Below are 18,210 nucleotides of genomic sequence, written 5' to 3'. Positions count from 1 at the left end.
CCAAAGAAGTGAAGCCAGGAAGCTCATCACATTACTATGACTGCAACAACAGAACATGCCACCATGTCTGCAAACTCCAATGAAGCTTGTAAAGCTGTGCAAGCTAGGAGTTGACCTTCAGATATAAAGGCTTTAGATTGTTCCTTTTTTCCTCAGGTATGTGGTCAATGAAGTCAGACATTTTGAGTAATAGGAGTCAATGAAGAGTAAGCTTTACTCCCAAAAAGGTCCAATCTCTTCCAGTCCCGGTCAGATGGGGTGGATCAGGAATGCTGTTATCTGCCCTGCTCGTTCACAGCCTCTACCTCCAGAGAGTTTGGTGTAGGGTGTGAAAATAGAAATTCCATCCCCTCAGAAGGGACATAATACTTTTTATCTGCTCTTTTGCAGGTGGGCGAAATTGTTGACCCAGTCTTGGCTGGGTCAATGAGCGCCTTGTTTATTGGAAGGGCACGCTTGAAGGAGATTGACGTCTGGAGGATGCCCAGAAACTTATGTTGGGACTCAACAACTTCTTGCAGAGGTATCTCCAGTGAATCTGCAATGTTCTTAAACAGTTCCTTGAACTGTTTAAAGTCATCCCCTGTCGTGGATTATGGTGGCATGAGAGCTTCATCCAGAAAGAAGGATGAAAAATTGGCAGCTGGTATGACTTCCCGATCCGACGTCTCCTCTAGTCCCTCGACTACCTCTTCTGGAGGTTCAAAGGGTCCAGATGCAGAGGGTGATGGTGAATGCCTTGACCTCTCCCTGTGTGAACTGAAAGGCTTGGTCAGTGTGCTGTGAACACTATCCTATGTGTCCCATTAAGACCACTGTCATGGAAATGCCATTGGTGGTGGCATCCATGAGTGTCTGTATCATCCTTGAGTTTCAGGTCTCAGGTGGTATTCATGTTGCTCTCGTGGACCTGGTCTGGTAGCTGTGTGGATAGGCGAGGAGTGAAGGGAGCAGTAGATTTCATCATCATCATCCTAGTTACTGGATAAAGGAAGAGCTGTTCTGGATGGTGCAGTAAGTTGGATACTGAGGGTGCTGGAGCAAGGTCGATACCGAGAAGTGGCAATTCCAGCGCCAAGGAGAGCAGAAGATCTTTATGGTGGAGAAATTACAGCGGTACCAATAGCCTCGGTACCAAGGAGGTATTGTCAGCGGTACTGATGCCTTTACCACAGTTGTTGATCCCAAGGGTCACGTGCTATGTGCTGTACAGGCAGAAGGTGGCACCAGCACTGCAGATCCAGCGGTACCAAGGCAGGGATGGCAGGTTTTCCTTCAGAGCCTTTTTCTGAGCCAGCCTACTTAGGGTCTTTGACTCACACGATACCCATGGTACTGGATGGTCCTGCTACCTCGGAGGTGAACAGTCTCAGTGCAGTCGGTACCAATGGGGTGTAACAGGTCGGGAAATGTCTTTTTGGCGATTCCTGAGAAGGGGAGATCAGAGCCCATGTCTATGTCATGTTTTTGGCGTAGCGCTCCTTCCTCTGAAAGGGTGGTGGGGAACCCTCATATGCCACCATTGGAGACCAGTGCCCAGAAGGGGGTCCGTGATCTCGGATTGGACACCGGACTCAGAGACTTTTCCATCATGAGGAGCTGTCGCTGTAAATCCATTGCTTTCCTGGCACAGGCCTTGAGATTGTGGCAATGGGAGCACTTTTGTGGTGTGTGTGTTTTGCCAAGGCAGCGAACACACTGTGAATCCCCATCAGATCCTGGCATGTCTCACCAGAGAAAAAATACAGGCTATTTTCCTTTTTCTCTCTTGCTACTGTTGCTGCCTTCCTAGGAAGATGGCAGTGGGAAGTGAAATGGGAAGTACAAGGTATTTTCTTGTGAGACAATCAGACCAGTAAAACAATGGATTTCTAATTTACAAACAGTGGCATTGTCTCTGTCTCAGCCCTCCTCCATCAGTATTTCCCCGAAAGCAGAAAATCACCATTAGCAGAAATATTCCAATAAAAAAAAAAAAGGAGCATCTAAAAATCTGGAAAAATGATTTGTTCACTTTTGACAGTTAACTATTTTTATTTTTAACAAAATAACCTTCATGAAAAAAGACAGAATGCTAAAATAATATTTTATAAAGAGAATTTTGAATACTTCTTATTCAATATTGCCATAACTGATGACATTTCTAATGAGTTATTTGTTAAACTTGAGCGCTTTTAAAAAAAGTATATTTCATTAGCCTGGAAATTTTGCTAGCACCAATTTGAGGGGGATCCATAAATATGTTAACACAAGCAACAAAAAAAATCAATATTTTCTCATCCGGTTTTGTAAATATAAGCATTTTGAACACAAAATTAAGCCTCTAGATATCTTACCATCCCATTTTAGCTTAGAGAAGTCCTCAACCTAATACTTCTTCTAATTACAGATGACAAATTCCTTACTAAAAACAGGTCCTGGGAAAAATGGAAGTTTTATTTTTCTGAGCAGGGTGTCCATATTTGATATAATTTGATTACACAATAATAATGGGAATTAAGCAGTTTGTTTCATATGCAATCCTATACTGATTTTAATGCTGCAGTTCTTATTATTGTCCATTTACGCTATCTAAACTTGAGTAATAATAAGCACTAGCGTACAGCACTTCAAAGAGCAATAGACAGGTTTTAAGAGTATTTTTTAAAGAACTGCACCAAGTTATTTTTATACTTTGTTATCTAGCTTTCTAAAAGTGTTATATACTTCAGGATCTAACTGGTTACTCATTATTGATATATCAAAGTCCTTAATAATATAGGACACGAGTACTTTCAGCCTGGAGGATAACTTGTAACATCATATAGTGTAAAAGCAAGTAGGTTGTCCTTGTTGGTTGCCCTAATGGTTAGCCTGAAATAGACCAGTAGTAGATCCATGGAGAGGATTCTACCTCTGAGCAGAAAACCCTTCATTAGGATGTCCCTCATAACTACAAATATTTTTCTGTTCAGCTCTGTTACCTCATAACCATTTAACTCCTTCTGTGCAAATGTAAGCTAGTTGTTTGCAGGTGGAAGAGGGGAGACCTGATGCTGATAGTTGGTAGTTGGCAATGTGGCTTAGCTTTCAGTTAATAGATGTACCAGACCCAGGAGTCCGAAGAATAGAATGAAATTATTTTAATACAGAATTTAATAATTCAGTACATTTCAATATATTTCAGATATGCTAGCTGCCACCCATAACATCTGAACACCTTCCACATGAAATCACTAGTAATAGCTAACTTCCTAGATAAGATTGCAAATATATAAAATCTCCTTATGTTCTCCCTTTAAAATGAGATTGTCTGATACTGTTTTCCAAATTCTCTCACTAATAAAGATCTTAATTTACTGTCAGTGAATTTACATACATTATGTCCCTTTATGGCTTACATGCTAGATAAAATAATACCTATTAAAAGACACTTTTCTAAATTCCAAAAAACATTGCATGGATTTTTAGCCCCAAGACTGACTCTCATTTAAGTTAATGAATGTCAAGTGACTACTAAAAGCCTATGCAATGTTTTTAAAATGTACCCCTTATTTCTCCTGATTGGCATAATAGACACACTTTAAAACAGTTTATCCTTCAGGGACTTTACCAGAATTGAAGTAAGTTCAAAAATACAGATCTCAGAATCTAAAAATGTATGATATCATGACATTTCAGTTAATAATCAATCAATACAAAACTTTCAATGCGTAGAGTGCAAATTTCTACTTAGATGTAGGCTCCTTGACAGAGGGACTGTGTCTTCATTCTTTATGCAAGAAACTATGCACACATAAAACACTATATACAGATGATTAATAATTGCACTGATACTTTCCATACATAGAATTATGGTTTGAAAGACAAATTTGCATTTCTACTCTTTAATTCTTCAAAGATTTATTGTAGTTATAGTGCTGCAGAAGTACAGCAGTAGTAGAATATACTGTCTCAGATAACTAGGTACCTCAGGAGTCCAGTTTTAGCTCAAAAATATTATGGAGCTGGGTGTGATGCTTTTGGTCTGAGAAATGGGAGCAAGCAGTAGATCTCTAAACACTCCCAAGAATCATTCCACAGAGCATTGATAGCAGCCTCTGAGAATGTCAGATCTGTATTTTCACAAAGATGTGTAATAGGTGTTAACCATAGGAGCAAAAAGAGGGGGAAGAGAAGGAGAAAAACAGACCATGAAAGCAAGGGCAATAGCACAGACTCAGTTGCCAAAAGAAGGAGAATAAGACAGAGGTGAAAATTCTGCAAGGTCATAACACTGTTCAAAGGGGTTTAGAGAATAGATATTAAAGGAGGGTCAGAGTAACTATTTCAGTGATATTCAAACTGAGGCTTGCGAGTCGCAAGTGACTCCTCAATGTGCATCCTGCAGCTCTTTGCAGCACATATTAAAACACTGTGATTTTAATTATTAACCTAACTTATTAACTAATCAGAATGCTTTTACTATACCTCTACCCCCCATCTAACACTGTCCTCTGGAGCCAAAAAATCTTACTGCATTATAGGTGAAACCGCATTCTATTGAATTTGCTTTGATCCGCTGGAGCGTGCAGCCCCCCCGCCCCTCCTCCCGGAACACTGCTTTACCGCGTTATATCCGGTCGCGTTATATCGGGGTAGAGGTGTATGTTAACAATTGTAGCTGATAAAATAATAATACTTGATCAGTCATTTTGCTGTGAGAATAATACACACACACACACGTCTGGATTTAGGGGCAAGTGACCCCAGCGACCACCTGGGGTGCTGGGCTTAGGAGACGCCAGGCTCAGGGTGCTGTTTTTGTTGTTAGCGACAAAAAGGAAAATAGAACATTTGAAGTAAAATGTTTCATGTATTCCGTATGTGGATTCATTTTTCACTAACCCCTGAGAATGTTCTAGACCTTTGTGGAATCTCATGGAACCTTCCAGACTTTTTGAGAACTACATTTTCCTTGAACCTCCTAGAATGTTGTCAGCCATGCCCTCATGAGTATATAAGGCACAGGATAGTCTGGACCTTGTTTTATGGTGTAATTGTGAAAGTGTATTTGTGTTTTAAGATTTGAAAAGTATAAGTAGTGACTAATGAAGGACATTTTTAATGAGACACCAGAGATATCTAATGAACCCCTATCTATGAAACAATATAAAAAATATTGTTACTTCTTTTGTCATGTTTAATACATATTGTTTGATTACTTTCTAAGACTGCGGAACATAGACTTTTGCTGTCCCTAATACAGTGTGTTTTCCCCCAAAAAAGCCTTCAGGAGCTCAGTATAGAAAGCAAAAAAACTCAATTGCAATCTAGTTTGCAACAAGGGGAAAATTTGACGGGAAAATATCTGAAAAAGAACAACATAGACCAGGCTTTAGGCAGTAGCAATCGTTCCAGTGCAGAAAAAATTGAGGAGTGAAGTGTAAATGATGGAAGTCCTACTACTAAGGAATTAGCAGATTTAACTGATGACAAAGAATGGAAATATAAAGAAAGTGATGGGGAATCATCCAGTTTTCCTGGTGGCATAAAGGAGAGTGATGATAGAGAAAAACTGTCTCACATAAAAAGGAGAGTAACGACAAATCTGGTTTACATGAAAAGGAGAGAAATGATGAAGAATCAGCCACACATGATGACAGAAACAATGAGAAAAACTGCACACCACAAACTGATACATCAGATCCTGCTTTATAGCCAGTGATCCTAAACTCTGCCATACAATTTTGAACAGGACAGGCAAAATCGAGGATATGACGTTTCCAGTAAATGAGCAGAAGCAACTCTTCTCAAAGTCACACTGCAAAAGAGTGCTCAAGAATGGTGAGAAACAGAATTGGCATTGGCTAGTTTACTCAAAATCAACTGACAAACTAATCTATTTTTCTTGTAAAATATTTAACAAGAATGCCAGATTGTTGCTTGTGCTTTCTGGGTACAATTGCTGGCATAATTTAGCTGATGCTCTGAAGTAACATGAAAAGTCACCAGGTCATTTTACGGCCCAATCCAAATGGAGGCGAGTTGAGTCCAGGCTCAAGCTGAATAAATGCAAAGATGCAGAGAACCAGTACATTATTCAACGTAGAAACCGAGCATTGGAGGAACGTGTTCAAGCATCTGATCTGAATTACCCTCTTCCTTGCAAAGAATAATTTGGCTTTCTGGGGCTCGTCTGATATATTGTTCACTGAACAGAAAGGTAATTTCCTTGGTTTGGTAGAGCTCCTTGGGAAATACGACGATGTCATGTGTAAGCACCTACATCAACTAGTTTGTAAAGAAGCTATGGACCATTACTGCAGCAAAACAATTCAAAACTAATTGATCGACTTTATGGCAAGGAAGGTGCTTAACAACATATTGATGCAGCTCAGCAAAGCAAAGTAAAGTAGTACTACACTGTAATAATGGACTGCACTACAGACATTAGTCACAGTAAAAAATGATGCCATTTACAGTAACATTTGTTGACAAGAATGGGTGTCCAAGTAAAAGAACACTTGATCTCTTTCCGGTCTGGACATCTCTACTGGAAAAGCCTACCAGAACTGTTTATGAACGTTTGGAATGAGAATAAAATAAAGCTTCTGGATTGCCATGGCCAAGGCTACGACAACGGCACAAACATGAAAGGAAGAAACAGTGGAGCTACACAAGGATCCTTGACTTGAATCCAAGAGCTTTCTTTATGCCTCACGGCTGCTATTCCCTCACCCTGGTTATGTCAGATGCAGCGTCATCTTCTTTAGATTCAGTATCTCTCTTTGGAGTACTGCAAAGAATGTGTGTCTTGTTTTCAGCATCAACTATCAGGTGGTAGATATCACAATGTCACAAATCTGACCATGAAGCCACTAAGTGACACTCGCTGAGAGAGTTGCATTGACAACGTAAGGTCAGTGAGATACCACGTGACTGTTGTTTATGATGCCCTGATGGAACTGGCGCAGTTGAGTAGAGGCCAGAATCCAACACAAGGCACAAAGCCCAGTAAACCAGATCAATGACTTCAAATTTCTGGTCTCAATTGTGATTTAGCATGATATCCTGTTCCAAGTCAATGTTGTAAGTAATGCATTACAAACTCAGTAGATGGACATTGTGACCACTATTACTTTGATGAGAAGCGGACTTGATTTCATTGTGGCCTCCAGAGACAACAGATTTGAACATGCCATTACAGCTGAAATGTCATCACAGAAATGGCAGAAAACTTAGGAGTTGAGCCTGACTTTAAGGAAACTCATATTCATCGTAAGAAGAAACAGCTTGGTTACAAGGGCAGAGATATGGTGATAGGAAGCTTGGATGAAAAATTCAAGGAGGTGGTTTTTTGGTTGCTTGTTGACACTGCTCAAGTGTCCATCAAAGAAAGGTCTGGACAAATGAAGTACCACAAAAAGACCTCAAAGTTTTTGTATGACCTTAGGAAAACACTTGAACAATTGTACGGACCTTCACCAGACTAACACATGGGGAATGTTCAGATGTCAATGATGAAAACCTCTGTGTTGAACTGGACAACAACGATCACATTTTGCAACAAAGGAAGCACTCTCCACTCCAAGTTCTTCTAATAAGTCATGATGCAGAGCTGGAGAACACTTTTCCCAACGTGTCGATACTTTGAGGATTCTGCTCACGCTGCCGGTCATAGTCGCAAGTGGTAAGCGCAGTTTTTTGAAGCTCGAGCTCATTAAAACGTATTAAATTGCCGATGGCTAATGAAGAAAATGACATTGCTTGCTGTTCTATTGCTTGAAAATGGCATTGTCCAGTCTTTGGATCTCTGATGCTGTGCTTCAGTTCGGAAGGGCAAAAGGCGAGTAGAGAAGCTTTTTGAACTCAAGGATAGGGCTAACATTAGATAGTGTCACCTACTGTAAACACTATTTAATACTGGTCCAGTCAGTGTTGGTGCACAGTTCAATTTCTTCATGCTAGTACATTTCAGTTATTCTTAAAATTAAAAAAAAAGTTTCTATAAACAATTCTTTTTATTTGCTTACATATGGCATCATTTACAGATCCTAGCGTACAGATTTGTCATTTTATGAGACAGTGATAAATCATGCATGCAAATCGTGTATCAAAGTCATGAAATGGGCTACAAAAGCAATAAAAAAATAAGGCATTCAAAAGTTTAACAAATGGAGGGAGAGCACCTAAGATGCTCTTCACCTGGGGCACCATCTGTTCTGGGGCCAGCCTGTATATACATAAAAATAGTAAATGAAAAAGACGGTTACTCACCGTTGTAACTGTTGTTCTTCGAGATGTGTTGCTCCTATCCATTCCACTTAGGCGTGCACGCTCGTCGGAAGATTTTTACCCTAGCAACACTCGGTGGGTCGGCTGGGCGCCCCCTGGAGTGGCGCCGCTATAGCGCTAGATATATACCCCAGCCGACCTGTCCGCTCCTCAGTTCCTTCTTGCCGGCTACTCCGACAGTGGGGAAGGAGGGCGGGTCTGGAATGGATAGGAGCAACACATCTCGAAGAACAACAGTTACAACGGTGAGTAACCGTCTTTTCTTCTTCGAGTGATTGCTCCTATGCATTCCAGTTAGGTGATTCCCAAGCCTTACCTAGGCGGTGGGGTCGGAGTGAGACATGGCAGAGTGTAAGACTGCTGAGCCAAAGGCTGCATCCTCTCTGGACTGTTGCACCAGTGCGTAGTGGGAAGCAAAGGTGTGAATTGACGACCAGGTCGCCGCTCGACAGATGTCCTGAATGGGGACATGGGCCAGGAAGGCGGCAGAAGAGGCTTGCACTCTTGTAGAGTGAGCGGAGAGATGACCAGCCGGAACCTGGATGGTGTGTTGGACCTCCGGCGGCAACGTGGAGGCCTGAAGCCACGAAATTCTCCTCATGGTCACTCCAGAGGCCAAAGTCCTGGCTCCCGAATCTGCAGAGTCCAGAGAGGCTTGGAGGGCCAACCGGGACGCTTTCTTACCCTCCTCAACCAGGGCCGCGAACTCAGGCCGGGAGTCGGATGGCACAAGCTCAGAGAACTTTGAGAGGGACACCAAGGTGTTATAGGTGTACCTGCTGAGGAGAGCCAGTTGGTTGGCGACTCTTAACTGGAGGCCACCAGCCGAATAGACCTTACGGCCCAAAAGGTCCATGCGCCGCGCTTCTTTGGATTTAGGCGCTGGCACTTGCTGGCCATGTCGCTCACGGTCGTTAACCGACTGGACCACCAAGGAACATGGAGCTGGGTGCGTGTATAGGTACTCATATCCCTTGGACAGGACCGAGTATTTTCTTTCCACCCCCCGAGCGGTCGGAGGGATGGAAGCTGCCAAACAGTATCCGCATTCCGCTGGATAGTGCGGATAAAGGGCAGGGCTACACGAAGAGGCGCATCCGCTCCGATTGTCATCTTCTGCCACCTCCTCAACTGGCAGATTTATGTTTTGGGCCACCCGTCGCAACAAGTCCTGATGGGCCCGAAGGTTGATCGGGGGAGGGCCCAAGGCGGACGCCCCTGCCACTGCCTCATCCGGGGAGGAAGAGGATGACAGGCCCGAGACGAGAGTGTCCTGCGGGGTTTCAGCGAGCTACTGCGGGGCCTCCTCGACGGGGGGATGCTCCGCATCTACGGATGTCAGCGGCCCCTCTACCACGGCTGTGGGAGTAGGTCTGCTGACCGTAGCCTCAGGCACCCTGTGGTCGGATGTCCTGGAGCGCTGAGTGGAAAAGGGCACTCCTTGAGTCTCATGGTAGGCCCCTGGAGTCCAGAAGCCCCATTGAGGAGGTCCCTGGTCTTGCCCTTGAGACTCGGTGCGCTGATCAGCTGCGCTGTCGGCCTGAGAGGAGACAGACGGCTGTCTCGAAGGCCACGGCGGTGCAGAGAGGCTGTGTGACTGCACCGTCGACGCCGCCGGTCTGTCCCTGGACGGTGCCGGGGAATGGTGCCGGCCTTCGCGGTGCCGGGAATGAGACTGGGACCATCGACTGTGCCGGTGCCAGGAGGTCGACCGGGATCTCGAGTCCCGACGGTGGGAGCAGCTGCGGGAGGACCGGTACCGAGAGCCGGATCGGTGCCGATAGCGCCTGCCAGGAAACCGGGACCGGTACCGCCTCCGCGAGTACGACTGGTACCGCGATGGAGAGCGGTACCGGGACTGCGAGCGGTGCCGAGATCTGGAGCGGCGTGAACGTGAACGTCTCCGGGACAGGGACCTGGAGTACCGTCTGTCCTGCCTGTCAGGGGAAGGAGGCCTCATTACAGCCGGCTTGCCCACTGACTTAACAACCCGCACCGGCGGTGCCGGGGGTTGAGGATGCATTGACTCCGTCAACGCTATCAGCTCTCTTGCCGTCGAAAAGGTTTCAGGTGTCGACGGGAGAGCAAGCTCGACCGCGGTATGCACCGGGGAGTAAGGAGGTACCGGACTCAACGGCCCTTGCGGTGCTGGAGTCAACGGTACAGCGCACGGTAGATCTGCTGTCGGAGTCGGTGCCGGGGGCGCCGGTGCCGGAGGTCAGGCGAGAGGTCCTGAACCAGAGACCTTGGAGGACGTCTGTGCAGCCTTACGTTTCCTCGAGGGAGAGAGGGAACAGTGCCGGGGGGCCGGTGCCGGCTGCTGCTTCGTCGTGGCCTCAGTACCGGAACGGCCAGGAACCGCTGGAGCGCTCCGCACTGAAGAGGTCTGTGGAGCAGCCGGTGTCGGCACCGCAGGGCTAAGTGCCGACTCCATCAGGAGCTGCTTCAAACGAAAGTCCCGTTCCTTTTTTGTCCTTGGTTTAAAGGACTTGCAAATGTGGCACTTATCTGCAAGATGAGACTCTCCTAAGCACCGCAGGCAGGAATCGTGGGGGTCTCCAATCGGCATCAGCCACAGGCAGGCCGAGCACGGCTTAAATCCCGGTGCCTTTGGCATGAGCCCGCACCGGGTTGGGAAAAAGAAGGGCTTAGCCCCTCGATTTCCCCTAACTAACACTAAGTACAACAAACTATTTAAACTAACCTAACTATATTTTAAGAACTATATACAACAAGTATGAGAAAGAAAGCAGAGAGAAGCTAGGGCTGTGGAGGACAACTATGCACTCCACTGTTCCAATGACCGTCACGGGCGGTAAGAAGGAACTGAGGAGCGGACGGGTCGACTGGGGTATATATCTAGCGCTATAGCGGCGCCACTCCAGGGGGCACCCAGCCGACCCACCGAGTGTTGCTAGGGTAAAAATCTTCCGACGAGCGTGCACGCGGCGCGCGCACACCTAACTGGAATGCATAGGAGCAATCACTCGAAGAACAATAAATTCACATTACTGTGGCTCTCTTTTTTAATGTTAACCGCTAATATGGCTTCTGAACCACTAAGATCTGAGTATCACTGGAATATTTGTTTTGGAGATTTATGTCACCACCCAACCTAGCACATCACCTACCACAAACACATGGGAAATCACTTATAAAGAAAATGTTACCTGTATGTGCATTGCAAGTTGTGCTTTCTCTTTATCCTTGTGCTCTATGCATCGCTTCAGCTCCTCTACCTCTGACATGACAGCACTATGACTCAGCTTTGCTCTTAATTCCAGGATCTGTTTCTCCAACTCTTGCTTCTCCCGCTCAGACCTTTCAACAACTACAAAACAGTGTGAGCCATTTGTGAACAAACAGAATTGATATGCCAAATGAAAGTACTAAAATCTAGAAATTAAATTTCTAATTCCTATCTTTGCAGTACTATTTTGTTCTTCCCATATAAATTATGGGGTATTAATGGGAACATATGAATACCCCACAGCTATTGATTTTATCAGTGTATAACCAGAAGTTACTGAAAGTTAAAAATATGATTTCATAGCTAGGAAGATATTAGCCTTCTATTCATTGCAGCCAAGTCATTTCATGTTCTATTTCTCCTTTGTAGGCAGATTTATTTTAGGAGTGAAAAAAACCTGGATGAAATGGGAGTTTTACCATTGACTTCCAACAGAGCCAAAATTTAACCACATTAAGGTAAAGTCACAAGATCTGGATGCTATACCATTAGAGAAGAGTACTTCATAAAAAATTGTCCCAATGTATCACTTTTTACTATATCTAGATAAGTATGTGAAGATTCCATTCTTATCCAGAACTTATAAGGTAAATTTCTAACTAAAAATTGCAGTGATTATATCAGCTGTTCCTCAGCTGACAATCAAGGTTCTTCAGTTTATAACCCATTAGAAATTCAGAAAACCTCAGTCCCTACCCCTTTGCATGACTCTCTCCTCTATCCCCAGACTACTTTCTGTTGAAATGTTTGTTTAAAGGTCTATTCCTCTTTTTGGTAAAATTGCTCCAGAACAGGTTTTGTTTCTTTCTTTGCATTTTTATAGCAACTTTCTATAGCATAGTTATTATAATTGCAAAACAAGTGGTGGAAAGGAATTTTAAATGTACAAATAAGTTTAATTTTAAGCAAAATGGTCACTTTATCAGGTGGTTCAAAAATGGCTAACAATTCACCCTCTTCTGAAAAAAATAAAGTATTTGATACAGGACTATAGGTTCTTCAGTTTTCTGAGGAAGGGAAGATTTTTATAAACATGGAATCACAACTCCATTTTAATGACCATGAGAATCTGTCTGGATGCAAGAGGAATTAAGCATCTGTAATATGAAGTTACAAAAATAGAAAGTAGGACTTAACCAAGCTGATGAAAGATTCATTGGGATATTGAACCTACCCTAGAGACCACCTAAATCACACAGAAGTGTGTCACTATAAATGATAGACCATAGTGACTCCAGAAGATATTGACTTTTTTTAAAATCACACAAGTCAAGATGCAGTTAGAGAGTTCAAATACAGATCAATTTGTAATTTTTTATCCAAAAATACTTTAGAGACATTATAGCCTACTATGCAATTACCTCTTGAGATTTTAAATATATTTTTAAAATTCTGAATACCATGACCTATTTTCACATTTCTAAGATGTCGCAAATACAAGCATTAACTGAATGTGATTGAAACTATATTCTCTACAGGTTTCAGAGTAGCAGCCATGTTAGTCTGTATCCGCAAAAAGAACAGGAGTACTTTCGGCTCCTTAGAGACTAACAAATTTATTTGAGCATAAACTTTCGTGGGCTACAGCCCACTTCATCCAAAGAAGTGGGCTGTAGCCCACGAAAGCTTATGCTCAAATAAATTTGTTAGTCTCTAAGGTGCCACAAGTACTCATGTTCTCTTTATATTCTCTACTTCTCCCTAGAATAAGTTGTCATTACTGAAGGATAATTTGGAGGTTTAACAGGCAGTTTAGCAGCCTTCTTAATTAAGGAAAAATCTACACAGAGAGGTGAATCTTGCACTATGCTGCAATATGTCAAGAGTTAACCTCACGATAGGTAGAAATACCAATATTTCAGAAAAAGACTACCAAAATTTTTATGTAAATCTTTTGATACTATGAAAACGGTTCAAAATTTCTCTTCTGTGAAGAAACCATTGATGCTGCTCAATTTAATAATCCTATAAATTTTGATTTTTTTTTAAAATAATCAATATGAAGATAATATATTTCAGTCTTCTCATAACTTTTGTTTCTCATAACTACTTAGCTACTAACATCTGACACCAGTACAAACAAAAGTTAATTGAGCCAAGAAGATAACTAGCTGTATTAGTTCAACCAACAGAGGATCTAGATTATAACTCAAAGACAGAGATCTTTCTCTTGCAAAGTCATAAATTTATGTCCCAAAAAACAGGAAAAGGTTGTACCTGATCTAATTCTCCTGTCGTCCTCTTGCTCATCATGGCAGCTTTGGCGGTGCATGGCAACCTGTGAAACTTGATGCTGCAAATCCACACGGTCCGCTTCTGCTCTCAGTAATTGTGAATGGAGATCTTCAATCTAACAAATAGACAAGTACCAAACATTTAATAAAACAAAACAAAAATGCAAACAATTCTACCAAACACCATAAACATTAAAAGACTTGATATAATTACCACTTCTTTAGCAGATCCCTAAGTGCTCAGAGAGGGCAAGCATAAAAGAAATGAAAGTTCATTCCTAGATATGGTCAGAAAGGGATAATCAAAACACCAGATGAGCTAGTATAAATCATCACATTGGCAGTTGCAAGGAAAGGCTTTAATCTAAATCAAGCCATGTTCTAATCATTCTCACATGCTGTAATTAGCTTATTCTATCTCTATCTCTGATTCGGGGGCAGGCTGATTGCAGTCATCAGAAGTGTGATATTAACATATCAATGCTTCTTTAGTATAAGAGGATTCTGCAGCTCACTTTCATTTTCTTTCTCAATGTATTGTATGTCACATATTAACAATACTGTACAATATTAACAATACAAAGAACATTTGATAGAGCACCATTAACGTGTGTGTTATAACAAGCCAAGCACAGAACCAGAATTAAAGCAAGAAATATTATTCTTAATCCACCTCACTGTGCCTAGGTATTTCAGCATGTATGAGACATTACATCTTCTGAGATACCTGCACACAATGGGCTGAGTTCAAAATAAAACAACAGTACAGATTTCTGAGTTGAAAATGCTAACAAAAGTCAAACAATGAATGCTAATGGAACTGAGCCCCAAATCCCCCTCAACCAATTTCATCTCTTTTTCTAGCTCTCCAAAAAAGAGGGGGAAGGTAAAGCACTGAGTAAATAGGGAGAGTTTCTGATGCTATAAAATATCAGAGAGGTAGCCATGTTAGTCTGTATCCACAAAAACAACAAGAAGTCTGGTGGTACCTTAAAGACTAAGAGATTTATTTGGGCATAAGCTTTCGTGGGTAAAAAACCCACTTCTTCAGATGCATGGTGTGAAAATTGCAGATACAGGCATAAATATATATTGGCAAATGAAGGGAAGGGAGTTACCTTACAAGTGGAGAACCAGTGTTGAAGGCCAATTCAGTCAGGGTGGATGTGATCTACTCCCAATAACTGATGAGGAGGTGTCAATATCAAGAAAGGGAAAAATGATGATGTAGTGAGCCAGCCACTGCCAGTCCCTATTCAAGCCCAAATTAATGGTGTTAAGTTTGCAAATGAACTGGAGCTCTGCAGTTTCTCTTTGAAGTTTGTTTTTGAAGATTTTGTGTTGAAGAATGGCTACCCTTAAATCTGTTATTGAATGTCCAGGGAGATTGAAGTGTTCTCCTACTGGCTTTTGTATGTTACGATTTCTGATGTCTTATTTGTGAACATTTATCCTTTTATGTAGCGACTGTCCAGTTTGGCCAGTGTACATGGCAGAAGGGCATTGCTGGCACATGATGGCATATATCCCATTAGTAGATGTGCAGGTGAATGAGCCCCTGATGGTGTGGCTGGGTCCTAGAGTAGATATGGGGACAGAGAAGGCAATGTGTTCTGGTACCGGCATGGACATAACGTTCCGGGCTGCTTGCAGGGCCTTTGGCGAAGCGGGCATCCGGACATCTGGGGAAGCCTGCTCAGAATGGTCTGGGCTATTCCGCTCAACCTGAGTGGGAGGCCTGGAGGCCGATGGGGACCGAGGACTGACCAACATGGGTCTAGCCTCTCCCCCAGTTTTCCTTGGGTGCCACGGCAGTCCTCTTCTTAACCTTCTTGGAGTGCCCCATGGATAGGGATCGGTGCCGACTGGTAGATGGTACTGATGGATAGCTGCGCACCGACACTGCAGTACCTGGTGCCGACTCGGAGCGGCGCGCCAGAGTCAGGGTCAATGCCGACACCATCAGGATAGTCCGGAGCTGAATGTCTCTTTCTCTCTTGGTCCAAGGCTTGAAAGACCTGCAAATCTTGCTGAGATGGGTTTCACCCAGAAAGCGTAAACAGTTTGTGTGCAGATCACTCACTGGCATCAGTCGCCTACAAGTGTTGCACAACTTAAAACCCGGGGCATGCCCCGGTCCGGGAGCACTAAACTAAACTAATCTAACTACTTCAACAACAGATACTACTCTACTGAACAAACAAGAGTTCTGGAGGAAAGCTGCAGAGAAGCTGGAGCAGAGCAGTTCCGAAGCACCTTCACTGGCAGCAAGAAGGAACTGAGGGTGGGGGGAGTGGGCAGTGCCCCTTATACCACGCCACGGAGGCACCACTCCAGGGGTCGCTAGGGACGATTCCCAATGGGTACTGCTACAGGAAAAACTTCCAGCACCGGTGCATGTGGCGAGCACGCACACCTATTGTGGAATACACATGAGCAACCACTCAAAGAAGCAGCGTAGGGTCTGAGGAGAGAGTCTAAATAGTCAGATAATCCTGCTGTAAGAGTAACCAATGCCTGAGATGATGGGGTGTCCAGGATTTCCAGGTTTATGAATCTTGGATAGCAGATAGAATACCCCTAAGTCGGGTTTCTAGGGGTGTGTCTGTGTTGATTTGTTCCCATGCTGTAGCAGGGAGTTTCCTGAGCAGACGGTGTAGTTTCTTTTGATACTCCTCAGTGGGATTGGAGGATAGTGGCCTGTAGAATGTGGTGTTGGAGAGTTGCCTGGCTGCCTTCTGTTCATAATCCAACCAGTTCATGATGACCACAGCACCCCCTTTGTCAGCCCCTTTGATTATGTCAGAGTTGTTTCTGAGGCTGTGGATGGCATTGTGTTCTGTACAGCTGAATTTATGGGGCAAGTGATGCTGTTTGTTCACAATTTCAGCCTGCGCACATCTGCGGAAGCACTCTATGTAGAAGTCCAGTCAATTTCCCCTCTCTTGGTATTGACATCTCCTCATCAATTATTGGGAGTTGACCACATCCACCCTGACTGAATTGGCCTTCAACACTGGTTCTCCACTTGTTAGGTAACTCCCTTCTCTTCATGTGCCAATATATATTTATGCCTGTATCTGCAATTTTCACTCCATGAATCTGAAGAAGTGAGTTTTTGACCCACGAAAGCTTATGCCCAAATAAATCTATTAGTTCTTAAGGTGCCACCGGACTCCTCATTGTTTCTGATGCTATATTGGATTCCCGGGTCTTTCAGATTCAACAGTTTCAGTGTGCCTTGTTCAGGCCCAAATATAGACAGTTTGCATAGTATTTTTACTATATTTCTATTGTAGCAAGTGTTTCTATACCACTCTGATGTCTGGAGTCACTGACTATCAACAATACTATGTACTGCATATCACAGAACAGTTACAAATACACAATATGCAAAAACACTCTCTGAAATGCACCTAAAACAGTGCATGTGTTTATCCAATGTAAACAACTCAACTATTTAAAAAGCCGGAGGATAAAAAGTACACACAGAAAAAAGTGTGTTTGAGACAGTAATGCATTCAGAGACACTTAGAAATGCAAATGCCTACATAATGTATTATATATATTTCTTCATCCCCCAGCTGGATGTCTGCGACAAATGAAGCTCTCGGGAGTAGTTTGTCTTCTTGATCCAGTCTATTTTTATAACACACACCAAGACTAGACACTGAAGGAGCTTCGGTAAATATGAACATGACATAATGCCATTGAAGGAATGGCTTTAGTGACTATTTTTAATGCTGAGAAGCTCCCATTTTTCATATGCTCTTATGTAATGTTGTTATTAGAGTAACTGACAGCAAGATAAAAGAGACAGGCTTAAGCCTAGCTTAATATGAAAGGAGGAGGATTTTCATGGCATGAAAGTTGTTACCTGATGCAGGAGAGCTTCTCGACTGTCTTCTGACTGATCTAACTTCCTCTGGGCCCGCTCCAACTCCTGCTCAAGCTTATAATTTGATTAAGGATGATGAGACAAAGTTACACATTCATCCTGGTACTAAAATATTTTAAATATTTAAAACTAAACTTGTATTTAAAAATAATTTCTTATACTTCTAACCCTGAACATGTAAAGCAAACTGTGTTATACAATTATTACAATGAAACAGTTTATAAATTTATCATGCAGTATGTAATCATTTATCTCATATAAACTCTGTACTACCACCTGTAGCTACAAAATGGCGTATGCATTCCCAAACTAAAATAATGTTAAAATGGGAGTTAAAACTGAGAGCACATATCACTAATTTAGGATAAATTGCTTTAGAAAGATGACACAATTATCCAAAAAATAAGAATTAAAAACTCGGGAAATTCAGAGTAAAAGATTATGTTTAAAAGAAATCCAAACATGTTAAAATATGAAAATGCACAAGTAGGGCACTCAACCATTTTAATTCTGCCTTTTAGCCATACCACACAATAACTATGGAATAATGACTGATATATAACAAAACTTGG

At 42.7% G+C, this 18,210-nt stretch overlaps 1 protein-coding gene across 10 annotated transcripts in view; it reads right to left on the bottom strand.

Moving 5' to 3' along the window:
* CEP128 (centrosomal protein 128) overlaps nucleotides 1–18,210 on the bottom strand; it is a 432,173-nt gene that overhangs the window by 321,056 nt on the left and 92,907 nt on the right. For all 10 annotated transcript variants that reach the window (XR_005597581.1, XR_005597582.1, XR_005597583.1 and 7 more), the window contains 3 exons: nucleotides 17,618–17,692; nucleotides 13,724–13,856; nucleotides 11,427–11,587 (listed from right to left, as the gene is read on the bottom strand). Coding sequence is in view for 7 of the 10 variants with exons in the window: in XM_039534734.1 (XP_039390668.1) it covers nucleotides 11,427–11,587; nucleotides 13,724–13,856; nucleotides 17,618–17,692 (369 nt within the window). In the remaining 3 variants the exon portion in view is untranslated. The remainder of the gene's footprint in view (nucleotides 1–11,426; nucleotides 11,588–13,723; nucleotides 13,857–17,617; nucleotides 17,693–18,210) is intronic.

This window comes from Mauremys reevesii, linkage group 4 (genome assembly GCF_016161935.1).
Source record: "Mauremys reevesii isolate NIE-2019 linkage group 4, ASM1616193v1, whole genome shotgun sequence".
Lineage (NCBI taxonomy): Eukaryota > Metazoa > Chordata > Testudines > Geoemydidae > Mauremys > Mauremys reevesii.
This window is presented reverse-complemented; position numbering and strand designations above follow the sequence as displayed.